This window comes from Citrus clementina, unplaced genomic scaffold (assembly GCF_000493195.1).
Source record: "Citrus clementina cultivar Clemenules unplaced genomic scaffold, Citrus_clementina_v1.0 scaffold_6, whole genome shotgun sequence".
NCBI lineage: Eukaryota > Viridiplantae > Streptophyta > Magnoliopsida > Sapindales > Rutaceae > Citrus > Citrus x clementina.
In genome coordinates, this window is record NW_006262139.1 from 22,519,515 (window position 1) to 22,535,434 (window position 15,920).

Consider the following 15,920-nt stretch of genomic DNA (forward strand, 5'->3'; position numbering starts at 1 on the left):
ATTACCCTCTTATAATAATATTTCTTTTTGACACTAATAAAAAAAATTAAGTTACTAAATTAACACAAAAATAAAGTAGAAATAAAAAGAATATATATTAATTTTAATGGAACACTCTGCTAAGGAGTCAATATATTAATTTATTTACTAATGTCCAAAAAAATTGGTAATTTGTACATACATGAGCATCCACAAAAATTAATATATATATATATTTCATTATTTAGGATTAAACTAGTAATTTAATTGTTTCTTTTGATTAACATCTAAAAGAAAGAAACATTATTGTAAGAAAGTAACATTTTAAAAGCAAGCCAAAAGAACAAAAAGTAATAATAAGAGTGTCAATAGTTTAACGACAAGAATATTTTGAGGTATTTTAAAAAATACGGAGATTAATCAAAATATAGGACTAAAAAAACTTAACCCCCCCCCCCTCCCCCCCAAAATCACTAGTAAAATTAGCTCATGTTACGATATATATTAAAAAGTACAGAAGGAATAACTATTATAATTTAATTTTGAAAATTAATTTTATACTTAATATAATTCCATGTATATCATCATATGTATTATAAAAATTTAAAATTATCCTCATAAATTAGAAAATAAAATCATTAACTTTAAAGAAATTATTATTATTACTAATTACATTGAGATAATAAAATTAATAATGTAAAATATTTATTTTAGTCATTAATCATCACATATATATACGCTTATAAGTGTGTCAATAATTTTTTTCAATATTATATACAATTCAGTAATTTATATTTTAAAATTTACAAAATACATATGATTATTTTATAACTCACACTATTTTTAAAAATAAATTTAAATTTTATCATACTTATTATTTTAAATGCTACAATATTACCAAACTAATCCTTATTAACTTGAGAAAATTAATTATTCAATAATTGAAAGAAAATAATAACGCTTTCCACTGAGCAAAATTACTGAGACATGTGACCCTACGATCTCTACTCCCCCAACCGCTACTGAGACATGTGACCCCACGATCTCTACTCCCCCAACGGCTCCAATTGACTTCCTTACGTCAAATTGACTAGTGGAGAAAACCGATAAAGCAGCAGCACAGTATTTATAACGACTCAATTTCGTAAACATAATGATGCGTTTAATCACAGTCTCAAATCCCAATTCCGCGTTGACATCTACACGTCCTCGTCTCCGTCGTCTTTCTTAATCTTTCTCCACAACTCCACACGTATTCCCATTATTATAATAACAAAAATGTTAACATTAATGTTAATTTAATCCCTCCCAACTTAAAACGTTGACTGAATCATATCCCTATTTGTTAAACGTCTAACTTACAACCAATCAAAAAAAACTTACAACCAATCAAACAGTTCCACGTCACTAGTCAAATTCTTCCTTTCCAATTAGTAGTGAATTAAAAAGTTATTTGCTATTATTTTTAAAAAGTAATCGTCAGTGAATAGTAATCGATTGTGCTGCTAAAACTTAACTACATTTGCCAGGAAGCCAGAAGACGCGGCGCGTAAAGCATGAAACCATTTGTAGCAATAAGAAAGCAAGTCTAGTTAAAGGATTACTCTGAAGCTAATTCTAAAAAATTCCGTTCAAGTCTAGGGCGCCGTCACCGTTAATCGAACAGAAAAAACAAGAACGGAAATTAAAGAGAAAAAAAAAAAAGGAAAAGGAAAAGGAAGCTACTGAAAATTAAAATCCTAATAACTATACACAATTGAAAACCTGAAAACTAATATTATTAGGTCAGCGAACTTAACTTGATGGATGATCATCAATCAATCAATCAGGAACGAGTCATCATCTTCTTGAACTCCTCAAAGTTAACGTGGCCGTCGCCGTCGGCGTCAACCTTCTTAATCATATTAACGCAATCTTTCAACGAGCTCTTCTCACCAAGCTTCTTCAACACGGCATGCAACTCGTTAGCGGAAATCAATCCGTTCTGGTCCATGTCGTAGAGATCAAACGCGTCCTTCAGTTCCTTCGTTCCGTCGGTGGATCCGCCCGCGAGATGGAACGTGGAGAACTCTTTGAAGTCAATGTAGCCGTCGCCGTCAGTGTCGATCTCATCCATTACGCGTTTGACCTCTTCGGGGGAGGTTTTGGAGCCGAGTGAACGGAGGACGTCCTTGAGCTCGTCGGCGGAGATCTTGCCGTCGCCGTTTTTGTCGAACTTATTGAATACCTTGCGTACTTCGTCCATTGAGCCGAGATAATTGGCGCCGTTTGAGTTATTTGCTGCCATGTTTGTTTTGTTTTGAGAGAAAAGAAAGAAGACTGAGAAAAATAGGAGCTTATACTTCTGCGTGTTTTTGTATTTTTTTTAAATCAGAATTCCATGGAGATTAGTTGGCCATTTATAGAGCAGGATTCACGCGGTTTCCACGCGCTTATGGGCTTAGTCTTCGAGTCCTTGTACGATTATAACTTATAAGACGGATATTAACCAAGAATTTTTAGTGCGTGGGATATTCTCTGGTGCGGTCCGATACTGTGTGTCTGCTGCCACAGTGGCCAATAAATGAGAAATCTTGTAATTTGGAGAAAGTGAGAAGCGTGGGGATTTTGAGCTGTGGAGGCTATAATGAGTTTTGATGCATACGATCGCTGCGTTTGAGCAAACGGAAGCAAATACGACTATACGAGTGCGGGGCCTGCAAGCAAGTTTTACTTTTGGCTGCTGCTGATCGTGTCACTGACGAATACCTGTTAACGCGTGATGCTCGTTCCTATGGCTTCATCATGACGCGTGGCTGAGGGTTTTATCATTCATTCAATAATAATAATAATAACAGCGAATAAAAAAAATAATTGAAATTTTTTTTCTCATTAATTTCTGCCATTCATAAAATATCCCTTGAATCTTTCTGTCAAAGAGGCTAATTATCAAAACTCGATACTGTTTCAAATTCCATTATCAAATCTCATATTAATTGCCCTAGCGATAATTCTGAGTCATAAACGGATCAAGATTCTCTCATGATTTGATTATGTCCTGATCATATATGAAGTAAATAATTTAATTATTGATTAGTTATTAATAAATAAAAAAATAAAAAAGTTAAATTTTATTCATACACTACTATTAAAGGACACATGGTAAAAAAATTTTAAAAACTCAATAGAATTCAGATTAGGAGAGAATCATATTCCTACATAAACAAAATCTTGCTATTGTTTTTTTTACCGTGCAATTCTCTAATAAGCTCCTAGAACACTCCACATTTGATCAGAGGGTTTTAAAAATATTTTCTGAATACCAAAATATTCATAAGAACCATCCATTAGCACAATGATAACCCCTTATTATTATTATTATTATTCTACATGTGAAAGTCTTCCAGAGTCCGAACATCTAAATAGCGCCATAACGAAAAACTTAAGAAAGAGTTTCTGTAAATATAATATATTTTCATAATACTAAAATGGTTATTAACGAACAAACAAAAAATGTTGCAAGTAAATTTGCTCGAACGAAATGTAGTTGAAGTGTGCTTAAATATTTATTCATAGAAGTTGAAGGAAGTCATGAAACCGCGTAGCCATTGGAGTGAAGCAAGTAAAGAAAAGGACATGGACATGAGCACTTTAGTCAGAATTTTTTTTTTTTTATTTTTTGAAAAACAAGAAACATTAAAAAAATATAAATAAATAGCAACATTGGCAGAGTGCCGTGAATGGAAGCAAAAACACAAGTTGTTGCCAGGCTTGGCAGGTAGGTTAGTTGGTCAATAGTTGTAACGAACGATCAAAGGTTAGTCTTCAAGCATTTCTGAATCAGTCTGCTTTTTGTCAAAACGAGTTGGTGTCTAGAAAACGCGTCTTCTTGTTGAATTATCACAGCCATGAACAGCCCGTGGTATTCTTTCTTGTTGGGTCAGGCCGAGGTTTAACAAATGACAGCATATTTGTAAAACCCAATGAGGTTGAGGCCCACTTGTTTAAAGCCACCTAGCTCTAGTTGCGGCCACCTGCCAAAACATTTTTTCACAAATCACAATTTTCATCATCAGTTGACATTTCTATCACAAATTTTAAAAAGGCCACGGTTATTTTGGAATTGTTTTAAGACAAAATACGAATTATAACTATACACATAAAATGATAAATAATAAAAAATTTGTTCTAACTTTAAGCGTGTGATTATGAAGGGGTACTTTATCTTAGAGCGGTTCCAACATATCCGGACCCTCTTAAAAAATATATGCAACTGTCAAATTTTATATCAAATGACCATTACTAATGAGGAAATAAGTGTGTTGGATCAATTTTTTTTAATTTAATGCTCACCGAAAAACACAACATGAAATATAATATAAATTGACCCAATCTTTGGGGGTCATAACATAATCAAATTACATTTTTAAATAAATGACATGTGGTATAACATGATTGTAATTGAAGCCAATATATTCACCCAGATAATAAGGTTAATATCTTATATATATATATATATATTTATTTATTTATTTATATATATAATTGTCCTCATGTGCATATACTCTTTTTTTTTTTTTACTGCAGACGTTATTATTTTTTCAGTGCGGATATATTCTTAAAACATACAATTTAAGAGAATTAAAAATTAATTCTCTTAAATTTCATAATTTGATAACGTGTCTGAAAAAAAGAAGAGAAAAACTATATATAAAAAAACTATAAAGCGGCAAACGAGGAGGAAAAGCCGTCGAAAATCCAAAGCGCAACACCCAAAGGCCAAAGCGGCAGACAATAAACTAGTTTCACTTCTCTTAGCTTTCTCCGTTACTTTCTCAAAGCTGTCCCCACTCTTCTTGCCATTTATCCAACACTCACAAAACGCTGACACTAGACTAAACTACATAACATCACCACCACCACCACCACCACCACCAATCCACTCTAATGCTATTGCCAGCAGAAATCCCCACTATTTTATCCGTACATCAATCTTAACGCCTGATCAAATTTCAAAAACCTTCATCAACCACCAATTAACTCAACGACTAGCTCTTGCTATGGCTCTTCATTCTACTGCATTTTGCTTCACTGGTGCTGTTTCTTCTTACTCTCACTCTTCAGTTAAGCTCGGTACTCACCCAACGATCAAAGCTTCATCTCCGCTTCCTCGGTTGAATGTTCGAGGTGGGTGTTTCATCTTAAATTTGTTGTTTATTTATTTGTGTTGATATTTTTTAGTTGATGAAATTAAATAAAAAATTTTAGCTGAAGATTGTTATGCATGCAGGAAATGGATCATTTAATGGATTATTTTAGCTCGATTTGATCTTCATGTGTCATCAAAAGTTGTAATTGGCTTATCAGTGATCAAAATTGTATGTATTATCGTTAGTGCTGAAATTTTATTGTTCAACTTTTATACATGGCAGTGAAAGCACTTCCAGGTGATGGGTTACCTGAAACAAAGGAAACAAGGGAATCTCCGCTCGTGGTTTGTTTTGGGGAAATGCTGATTGATTTTGTTCCAACTGTTAGTGGACTTTCATTGGCTGAGTCGCCAGCTTTCAAGAAAGCTCCCGGCGGTGCACCTGCTAATGTGGCTGTTGGCATCGCTCGCCTTGGAGGCTCATCCGCTTTTATTGGGAAGGTACAGTAATTGATCGTATATGTTCAATTCATGGTAACTTTAATTTATTTCCTGGGTAGCTTATTTTCCTCTTCAATTATTTCTTAATTGTTCAAACTTAGTTGGAACTATTGTCTGTCAATGTTTCTGTTTGATTATTCTAGTTTTGTAGAGGTATAAAGAGGGCAAGCACTTAGGGAAATGAACATCAGGATGACAGGATCAAATCAGAAATTAGCACATGAAAAAGTCCTTTCTGGATATCAAATATTTAATTTATGAGTCTCCTGATTGAGTTTCGTACCTTGTATCTCAGAGAATTTTTATGTTGTGCAAGTGACAATTTTAACTCGTCATCCTATTTTTTTCCAAAACGTCTAGAAGTTTAACAACCTATTTCACCTGCTAGCATATGCAGATAAACCTGACTCTTAAGGTTCTGTCAATTTTAGGCTTATGATCACTCGACTTTAATTCATAATATCTTATCTTATTAGTCATGCGCACAGGGCCACACTCTCTATACTCGCTAACTCCTTTGTTTTCCCTTTTGGGTTTCCCTTGTAATGCTTCGATTTCAGTAATATTGTTCTTTCTAGTACAGCAATAAGTTCTGTTAATGGATAAAACTTTTCCATCTTATGTCATGATTTCTTAAATTTTAACTGCCTCTAAAAGTTTAGTCCCTCACTATTGCATAGCTGATGGCCTTTTTCTCATACTTGCTTTATGCTGCAGACTACTTTGTTCTGTTTCTATGAACATGTGAAAGTTATCATTTTGCCCTGTCCTAAAGTAAGGAATGCTGCTTAACAGCTATGGCCTATACCAGTTTCATGGCACAGCATGCAGATTATTATACCTACTGTATCCCCTTCCTAGCCTATGCAGAAACATCATTGTTTCATCTTTTCATCCCTGTGATGCTCTGTTTTTATCCAGTATCATATTACCCCTGCTAGGTTGCAGAGTTGACTTGAGGAGTTTCCACAGTATTAAGACTTATCAGCATAGAAATGTAAATGAATGTTAAGTATTCATTGATGCATCTAATTAAAGGTCCTCTAATCATTGTAGAAATAGATGATTAAAGTAACTGTCTATAGATCTTGGAAGCTGAATTGAAGACAGCTTATTGTTCCTGACACCAGAAATCCCTGGGCCAGAATTTGTAAAACATCCACTCTAGCAGCCAGCAAAAACAATCAGTTGTGTCTTTAATTTTTTCTATCTAACAACTCTAATGTTTTTATCGTCTCATTTCATTCTGTATACAAAAAAAAATCGATGTATTCAAGGTTATTTCCTTATGAGAAGGAGCAAATAATCTACTTCTTGTTCACTGAGGAAGCATATCCTACTGTGTGTCTATTTATGGTGAGTGTGAAGGTTCTCTCAGATCTTTAATGTTTCTCACAACATCCGCAGGTTGGTGCAGATGAATTTGGTTACATGCTTGCTGATATATTGAAGGAGAACAATGTGAATGGTGCTGGGATGCGCTTTGACCCTGGTGCACGTACGGCTTTAGCATTTGTTACACTAAGGAGTGATGGGGAACGCGAGTTCATGTTTTACCGTAATCCTAGTGCTGATATGTTGCTTCAAGAAGCTGAACTTGATCTCAGTTTAATTACGAAGGTATTGCAGGATGATACAAGTTTCATTTTTTTTTTTAAATGTAATTATTAAAACTAACATACGAGCAAGAGGGAAAAAAAAACTTATAAAAAAATAGTGACAGAAAAGAGTACTTCTACAGTTAAGTTTGCAGTGACAGAAAGAGCATATATATTAAGTTTGTCCATAGTTTCTTACACTCAGTTTAATAATACTTGTTGTCACATGATTTGCAGCAGGCAACAAGGACTCGAATTCTAAACTCTCTGTAACGTCAGACCTACCAACATTTAATTATCGTAGAAATAGTTTGGTAGCTGGCATTGGCATTTTAGTTCATTTTATGTAGAGGTTTCCTTGTTAGGCCTCACTCATCCAAAGGGTGCACTGACAATGTTTTGTTGCCTCAATTTTAGTTATATATAGATTAATACCCTTATTATTTTCTTTTTGTTTTCCTATTTAACTTACTGATTTTCTTATGGAATTTGTTCTTTGATTGATTCCCCCAGGCAAAAATTTTTCATTATGGTTCTATAAGTCTAATTACAGAACCATGTAAGTCAGCTCACATTGCTGCAGCAAAAGCTGCAAAGGATGCTGGTGTGGTTCTCTCCTATGACCCCAATCTAAGGCTTCCCCTTTGGCCCTCAGCAGACAAAGCAAGAGAAGGAATTCTGAGCATTTGGGAGACTGCTGACATTATCAAGGTGGGAACGCTTTCAGATTTTACTTTTTACCCTTCTATGGAACAATGATCAAGAATAAAAAGAAACCACCATGTCTTATCATAACAATTCAAACTAAATTTTCAGATCAGTGAAGAAGAGATTTCTTTTCTAACCCAAGGAGAAGATCCATATGATGATGCAGTTGTTTATAAACTATTTCATGCGAATCTTAAATTGCTACTTGTCACCGAGGGTCCAGATGGTTGCAGGTACTACACCAAGGTAAGCACTCAAGATAGCAATAGCTTCCAAAGTTACTTGTAGAGCAAGATTTTATTTAAGAAGATTTACTGGAACAGCAAGATGTTTTTTGAGAAGATTTACTAGAGGGAATATCAAACTTTTTTGGAACATCATTAGAGGAAATTTCTCAACTTTGTTTCCAGAAAAAGTAATTATTTAATCATACCTTTGGATATTCTTGGTTTTGAAGGTAGGTAAAACTCAAAATTAACATTTTGTTATTTAATTAAAGATAAGAGACAATTGAAAAAATAGAAACTTCTCCAATTAACTTACAAGGTGTTCTCCTCTCTGCTTTGAACTTGTTTGAAATCGCCACCGAAGAAGATTTTTTGTAAAGCAGATCTAAGGAACTTACACTCTGATCAAAAGTTTAGATTATGATGTCCCATAAACTGTACCATAATATGCTTATACTTAGTCTTTTAATATGGTGATCTGAGCATTTGTAACTGTTTGAACGTTTGGTCCAATGTTGTAGGACAGGCATGAAATATCTTATTTTTATAATAATTAGGAGCCTGAAGATTGCTATTCTATAATTTTTCCAGGATTTCAGCGGTAGAGTGCAGGGCTTGAAGGTAGAGGCTGTTGATGCCACTGGTGCAGGGGATGCTTTTGTTGCTGGGATACTATCACAACTATCCACTGATTTCTCCTTGCTTCAGGTACTGCCCAATTTATTTCAGATAATACAGCTTTTTCCTTCTTCATTTTTTTTTTCGAATGGTTCTCATAGAATGATGAATGTCAGCCATTTGATTGGTTCTCCAACTTCTTTTAATATTTGCCAAATCTTAAGTTGATTGGACACTTGGAGTCATGCCATTGAAATTATTCTCACAATTTAAAATTTCCAGCATAAGGAAAATGTGATTATGAGTCAAATATCTGTAGATATTTAATGAATGCATGTCTTTCTAGTGCCTGATGGATATTTGATTGAACAAAGGGATTAGCAAAAATGGACCCTATAAAAAGTTATTAATGTACTTATAAGAATACGACATTGCATACGGCTTGGTTTACTTCTTGCTTATTATGTTCAATGTGGAACTTATTCCCCAATCAAATCAGTTAATTCCTTTGTACCCATTTCCTCTTCATGAATAACTTCTAAATCAGGATAAAATTTGGTGACAATCCAAAAAATTTGGATAGCCTCGATCAATTTGGCTCCTTTATTTATTTATTTATTTTTTCAACATATCAGTTCGCATGTTTAAACTCCCTATACTTGATCAACTCTGTATTACAAGGTTATAATCTATTTGGTTTAATCTTGCAGAAAGAAGACCAATTAAGAGATGCTCTTAGGTTTGCTAATGCATGCGGTGCGCTGACTGTAATGGAGAGAGGTGCAATTCCGGCTTTGCCCACAAGAGAAGCTGTGCTGAATGCCATACATGCCCCCGTATCGTAAAGTATTTGTTTTATCCAAATTCTGTACAACTAGTTACCAACTTGAGTACCCTTTCAAATTGTTCGGATGGCACGGTGCCACTGCATTCATAGAAACTGACTTTCCTAAATAATATGAATCAGTCATTTTATATGGAGCATAGCTCAAGTCTTTTAGCCAAAATTAGTTTGATCCATACTGTAACTACCGAGAATCTATCGAAATTCCGTGTTTCCACTTGTCAAAATGCAGTTCAATACCTAAAATTCTCATTGCATTAGTCTCGGGAAAACAGTTTTGAATTTACATTTCTTCAGGTGATCCGCACATGAAGCTCAGCCACTCACTCATTCAAATGCTATCCTTATTATTCAAAAACCATTTCTTTAAGAAGCAAGCTCTGCATGCTTTTGCCGCATTCACTTGTAAACCAAACTTGTTGATCAGAAGAAACAGAAACAACAATGGCTGATGAAGAACAGGATAAGGCCGACCGCGAGCGTGTCTTTAAGCGCTTCGACTTGAACGGTGACGGGAAAATCTCCGCATCAGAGCTTGCCGATTGCCTGAACGCCCTCAGCTCAGTCTCTGATGAAGAGGTCAAGAAGATGATGGCTGAAATTGATACTGATGGCGATGGCGTCATATCTTACGACGAATTCACAGCTTTTGCAGAAGCCAACCGTGGCTTGATTAAGAATGTTGCTAAGATATTTTAAACTTTTTTCTTTCTCTATTTCTTCATTCATTGGCGATTTTTTTTTTTTAAAAAAAAAGACCTTTGGTTTTCAATTTTTTGCTTCCAAGTTTTTGTGTGTCACTTGAAATGTCTGTGAGGTGCACTCTTTCATGTGTTCAATAGGGAAGCGATGATACTTGGATTAATAGGGAACTTTTATGATACTTGAATTTTTATGCCATGTCTTTTAATATTCTTGCTCATCTGGTATATGGTCAACATATTTATTTACTATAGTGACTTGATATTGAAATTTGGATTCAATGTTTTACTTTGAGCCTTGTATTGATTTAAACTTCTTAATTCCAATGCTTTAGATTAATTTAATACGGCATACTAAAATCAAGTCAAAATAAGCATCAAATCATAAATGTTTTGATGGATAACATCGTCCACTTTTTACAACACAAATATACATGTGGCGTGATTTCAAAACGTCTGTCGAGTACAATTGATGTGAGAGATTAACAAGATAATGCCACGTGCTGATGTCAAAACATGAGCACTATAACTATTGCTTATTAAATTACTTCTTTACATTTTCTTAATGAATTTTATATCTCAAATAATCCATCTCAAGATTGTGAAATGGGGACTCGTGTTGCAAAAGTATAATAAAATGATACGAAGTGACGACTATCAACCGCCAAAAGGAAAATGTGTCAACAATATGCAATGAGTACGAATTTTAAAATACTAAAAATGTGAGACCCCACATGATATTTTGTGAATAAAATTTATTGAAAACCAATTATGCAATTCTCATTTTGATAGTACCGTCTGAGAAATAGTCAGCCAGTGTGTGCTCTCGAGTCCTGAACACAATTTTCAATTTTATAATTAATTTTTAAAAATACCTTATAGAATGGCCACTGCATTTTCGGAAAGGATGTTGCTAAAATATTTAAATTCCACTATTTATGATTTTCTTTTTGTTCTTTTTAAGTTTCTGGCTATGGAAGTTCTGATAGAACTCTTATTATAGGTAAATATTTTATATTCCATCATTAGCCGCGTTTTTATTATTAGTAAACTTTTTTATTGTTAGTAACAACTTTTTCGTTATAAGTACAACTTACTTATTCACGTTTTATGAGTATATTAGTTGACCCAAATTTGTTTACGTCTGTGATTATAATATTTTGATTATGGTGATTTAAATTAATACTGTCTTTTCAGTTTTTAATTTTACTATCAATTTTAATTCTTTTCGGTATCTTATAATAATGACACATCGAATATCACATCAGTATATTCCAACTACGTGTGTAGTTTTGTCATTAAATAAATATACCGCAACAAAATCAAGTCAAAATATGTATTCATTATAAATGTTTTATCGGACAAAGCCGTCATTCAAACAAAATCAAGTAATTGTAGATATCCATCCATTTTGAATGGTCTAAAGAATAACATCGTCCATCTTCTAATAATAATAATTATTATTATTATTATTATTATTTGTCTTTTCAACCGTTAAAATATAAAAAATAATACTAATAAATTGCTAAAAATAAAAATATTAAATAAAATTACATTTGTAATATTTTACTAAGGATCCTTTAAAGTGAATGTATTGGTTGAAAGTTTTCTAGAGACCCAATTAAATATAAAACTAAGCAACAGTAAATAAAAAAAAAAAATTGTTTTGCACTTCCTTCGCAAATTAGTAAATATAAAAATGATTCATTTTCACGAAATACAAACATAGTGACAAGGATGGTCCAATCAGACGCATTTTACACATATTTTTGAAAAACGGAAAGCAGCAAAACAAAAACAATACCAGGCGCAGCCCTGCAATAACTCCGAAAGTCAAAAGTCAGTTGAGCAACAATCTTCATGAAAAATAAAACTCTACAGAGCAAGGCCATTACACTTTTCCCATGGTTTTGGCACAGGTAAATGGAAAATATGTACACACAAATTATCATCAGACTCCTTTCACTCTGTACAGATTATAAGCACATTTTTTTTCCCTGTTACTAGTGTCTTAACACCTCTTGCTCCTAAGCAAGCAACACAGTGAAATCGGTTTAAAAAAAAAAAAAAATCAGACAGTTCGTTTAGTAATGTTTCAACGACAGTAAAGGTGATCGTCCTCCTCAAACTCCGAAACTCCTACCATTGCCAAAGCTAAGTGGCTCTTCATCTCACTTTTTGTTTGTTGTAACTGGGGGTAACAATCAATAATTCCGGAAAAATTGTGCTTTTTCCAAGTACAGTAAATTAACTCTTCTTCCCCTCTAAGTATGGCAATAATTTCATCAATACCAGGCCTTCGAGATTCTTCACTGCTTATGCAGGCAGCTGCAGCTTGAATCACCAGGGCTATTTGAGCTGAATTTCTCGAAGTGCATTTGAGCCGCGGATCTAGCAACTCTTCAACCGCTGCCATTCCTCTATGCAGAATGGGTTTTGCCTGCAAAAACCAATGTAGAGCCTATATTTAGTTTCTTACTTCCATAAAAAATGTTAACTCGAGAGGCTGTCACGAGTAATTATTAATGGAAAAAGAGAACTTCCCGTTTCCATGAATTATTATTTAAGCAGTATATTTTATTATAGCTTATTCTGTAAACAAACAAAATTCCCAAGGCGTTGCCAATATGAAGCAAATACCATTAAGACTTTTATATCCATATCTCAATTATTGACAACAATCTTTAAAATTTGTCTTCATATGCATTTAAAACGATCTTCGCTCACTGTTATGAAAGATGGTAATGTAATCATTTCATTGGTCTTTTAAGCCGCAATGGCAAATTTTGCGATGACAGAATTTGACCGTGACAAAAGCCCGTCAAAAATGTCATGCTTCAAGTGAAGATGCCACAGGCTTACGCTAACAATGCCAAATAGGGCCGATAAGAAAATCTGAAATTTGAAAAATTACCACAAATTAAGTTTTTCTAGATGATCCAATTAACAACAATTTCATAACTAATATACCACCGATGGTTACTATCTTTTTTTAGTTTCAATATAAAGTAGAAAAATGAAATGTCATTTTCATTATTCTCTACCACAAGTATGTGATGTTTCACTAATGATTTCAAACCTTACACCATTACCCGGGGAAATTGTTCATTGACCAAGCAGTCATCATTAATATGTAGTTTACGTATTTTGGGCACTGTCAATATCAAGGCAATATGGGGACCCCCTTCTTTTTTTGAAGTAAGCTAATAAGACATTAATTCAGTTACCATCAAGTCAATGCAAAGAATGGATATTTCAAGAATTTAGCAGATTAACCTACCCACAGGACCAAGTTCTCTTCTCCTTGAAGCCTCCTTGCTTCAATCGGCTTTCGTCCAGTTAGCAGTTCCAACAGTACCACACCAAATGCATAAACATCGGTCTTATCGGATACTTTTCCATGTTGGAAGTACTCAGGAGCCAAGTAACTGGAAATTCAAATTGTGTTTCCATTTGTTTCAGTAAACAGGAAAATACTAATCACATTCTTCGTTAACAATTCTAGAAGAAATACCCATAGGTTTTAAAATCATACCCAAATGTTCCCTTAACAGTTTTGCAGAGGAAAGGAACTGAAGGTGCAGAAGTCCAAGTAGCTAATCCAAAATCACATAACTGCACACATATTATCACAAATTAATAAAAATGAAAACATATGACTTACGTCAAAAATAACATCTGGTTCCATAGATCAGTAAACTATATTACTCACCTTAGGTATTTTCTTGGAAGAAAGGAGAATGTTTGAGGGCTTAATGTCTCTATGAACAACACATCTTTCAGTTCCATTGTGCAGATATGCCACTGATTCTGCAATTCCAAGGGCAACCTTATACCTAACAGACCAAGGCAATGTCGAATTACCTCTTACTCCTTTCTTCTTCTCTGCAAATGGGCACAACACATCACAAATCACTCAACATCATACAAACTGAGATCAAATTCCAAAAACTTTATATTAAAAAGAGCTAAGAGAACAACATACCATGTAAATGGCGCTCTAAGCTACCACCAGAAACATACTTGTATATCAAGAACAAACCCTGTTCTGGATCAATGCAAAATCCCACAAGAGGAACAATATTTGGATGGTGAAGAGAACTAGCAATCATCAGTTCTCTACAAAATGCTTTTGAAGACTCCTTATCTTCTTTGTCTAATCTCTTAATAGCCACTGAAGTTCTCAAAAGCCCAACTTTACCCTTAAACACAAAACTCAAAGCTCCTCTTCCTAAAACTCTACCTATCCATCACAAAAAAGCCGACTACAGTCACATATACAAAATCAAAATCAACCAAAAAAAAAAAAAAATTACAAACCAAATAAATAAACCCATTAGAGTTACCTTTAGAAAAATTATGAGTAGCTGCAAGAATTTCACCATAGCTAAGCCTGATCAAAGAATTGGCCACTGGAGAAATACTCCTCTCAAGAGACTGAATCCTTCTCCATTTGAGCTCTTGGGCACGAGAATCACACAACCCATTTTCCAAATTCACCATTAACACAGTAGCAGAAGCAGAAGCGCCAATGTTCATGGACTCAAGCTCAACTTGAGAGCAGAGACTAAACCTGAAAGAAGAGTGAACTGATTGTGGATCAGTACTTGTCAACTCTGCCCCTCCTGACTCAGCAAGCAACCAAGCCTTGTTATGCTCCAGGTTGCTACCTTTACTCTTCTCATCATCGTCGTTAATGCGATTGTTGTGATTATTGCTGAGAGAAGGCAAGAAACATGATAAACCAAAATCCCAGATCATTTTTCTCAATAAAGTTTTGATTTTTAGCTCATTATAATGCTTGTTGTAGACCTTGTACTCACAGTAATTATCTGAAACAATAGAGGAAGCATACAACTCATTATGTTGCGAGCTTTTAGAGTAAGTGTCTTGGGAAAACCCCATTTTTGATGACAAAGTAGATCTCAATGAGAGTACAGAACCCCAGAAACCAAAAAGAAAGAGACAGAGACAGAGACTGAAAGGGTAAAGCAAAAGAATCAAAATAAAGAAGAGAATTAAAAAAAAGTTAAAGGTAGCCGCTGCTTTGCTTCAAGGGTGGGAGAGAATTTTGAGGGGATAATGGGTGGTAATGGGCAAATGACAATGCGTGCATCAGTTTATGTATGTATGTATGTACACAAGAATGTGATTAAATTAATGGCAATGGTCATGGTTTTGGTCTTTGAAAAATAGAAAAAAAAATGACGATGGGTTGAGGAGTTGGTTTCTTGGTGATGATATGACAGACAATCAGTGTTTATTTAATTTTTAAGGTGAGAAAGAAGAAGATTCTTGTTGCTAACTGCTAACGCTGAAGTGGACAACCAGAACCCCATACCCATTCCAGGTTTCGTTTGGTGTGCTTAATTTTTAATGCTGAGCCTGAGCCTGACATTTAGAGAGAATCAACCGGAATATAGGGGAAGCTTGTTTGTGGTCTAATTTAATGGATTTCTTTTTTCTTTTCTTTTTTTCCCTTTTTTTTTGTTAATTTGGGTTATAAATTAAAAGATTTTAAGTTTTATGACCAAAAATTTTAAAAAAAATTAAAAAAAAATTGGGACAAGAAAATAATCATTAGAAGATGGCGTGGCATTTAGTTTTGGTGACCAT

General features: G+C 34.2%; 4 protein-coding genes across 4 annotated transcripts; 2 read left to right on the top strand and 2 right to left on the bottom strand.

Moving 5' to 3' along the window:
• Window positions 1-1,458: 1,458 nt before the first annotated feature.
• LOC18039805 (calcium-binding allergen Ole e 8) lies at window positions 1,459-2,370 on the bottom strand. The gene has a single exon (XM_006430561.2). The coding sequence runs from the start codon at window positions 2,264-2,266 to the stop codon at window positions 1,805-1,807; it is 462 nt and encodes a 153-aa protein (XP_006430624.1). The 5' UTR covers window positions 2,267-2,370; the 3' UTR covers window positions 1,459-1,804.
• A 2,334-nt stretch (window positions 2,371-4,704) lies between these two features.
• Window positions 4,705-9,626, top strand: LOC18039401 (probable fructokinase-6, chloroplastic). The gene is made up of 7 exons (XM_024182713.1): window positions 4,705-5,145; window positions 5,391-5,608; window positions 7,016-7,228; window positions 7,720-7,917; window positions 8,023-8,160; window positions 8,733-8,849; window positions 9,470-9,626. The coding sequence occupies exons 1-7, from the start codon at window positions 5,019-5,021 to the stop codon at window positions 9,602-9,604; spliced, it is 1,146 nt and encodes a 381-aa protein (XP_024038481.1). The 5' UTR covers window positions 4,705-5,018; the 3' UTR covers window positions 9,605-9,626.
• A 409-nt stretch (window positions 9,627-10,035) lies between these two features.
• Window positions 10,036-10,515, top strand: LOC18039402 (polcalcin Nic t 1). Its single transcript, XM_006430563.2, has one exon. The coding sequence runs from the start codon at window positions 10,048-10,050 to the stop codon at window positions 10,300-10,302; it is 255 nt and encodes an 84-aa protein (XP_006430626.1). The 5' UTR covers window positions 10,036-10,047; the 3' UTR covers window positions 10,303-10,515.
• A 1,570-nt stretch (window positions 10,516-12,085) lies between these two features.
• On the bottom strand, window positions 12,086-15,763 carry LOC18039877 (probable serine/threonine-protein kinase PBL7). The gene is made up of 6 exons (XM_006430565.2): window positions 14,651-15,763; window positions 14,290-14,547; window positions 14,017-14,189; window positions 13,840-13,919; window positions 13,585-13,732; window positions 12,086-12,744 (listed from the first exon to the last, which is right to left on the bottom strand). Exons 1-6 carry the CDS (start codon window positions 15,207-15,209, stop codon window positions 12,400-12,402), a joined length of 1,563 nt encoding a protein of 520 aa, XP_006430628.1. The 5' UTR covers window positions 15,210-15,763; the 3' UTR covers window positions 12,086-12,399.
• Between the last annotated feature and the right edge of the window lie 157 nt (window positions 15,764-15,920).

What these genes read in the sequence shown, in the direction of transcription:
- LOC18039805 (XM_006430561.2), bottom strand. Translation starts at nt 2,266, where the DNA reads ATGGCAGCAAATAACTCAAACGGCGCCAATTATCTCGGCTCAATGGAC.
- LOC18039401 (XM_024182713.1), top strand. Translation starts at nt 5,019, where the DNA reads ATGGCTCTTCATTCTACTGCATTTTGCTTCACTGGTGCTGTTTCTTCT. An exon ending in CATCCGCTTTTATTGGGAAG is followed by an intron (nt 5,609 to 7,015) that starts GTACAGTAATTG and finishes CAACATCCGCAG; the next exon opens with GTTGGTGCAGATGAATTTGG. An exon ending in AGACTGCTGACATTATCAAG is followed by an intron (nt 7,918 to 8,022) that starts GTGGGAACGCTT and finishes CTAAATTTTCAG; the next exon opens with ATCAGTGAAGAAGAGATTTC.
- LOC18039402 (XM_006430563.2), top strand. Translation starts at nt 10,048, where the DNA reads ATGGCTGATGAAGAACAGGATAAGGCCGACCGCGAGCGTGTCTTTAAG.
- LOC18039877 (XM_006430565.2), bottom strand. Translation starts at nt 15,209, where the DNA reads ATGGGGTTTTCCCAAGACACTTACTCTAAAAGCTCGCAACATAATGAG. An exon ending in CTTAGAGCGCCATTTACATG is followed by an intron (nt 14,190 to 14,289) that starts GTATGTTGTTCT and finishes GCCCATTTGCAG; the next exon opens with AGAAGAAGAAAGGAGTAAGA. An exon ending in AAGAGAACTTGGTCCTGTGG is followed by an intron (nt 12,745 to 13,584) that starts GTAGGTTAATCT and finishes TGGTTTTTGCAG; the next exon opens with GCAAAACCCATTCTGCATAG.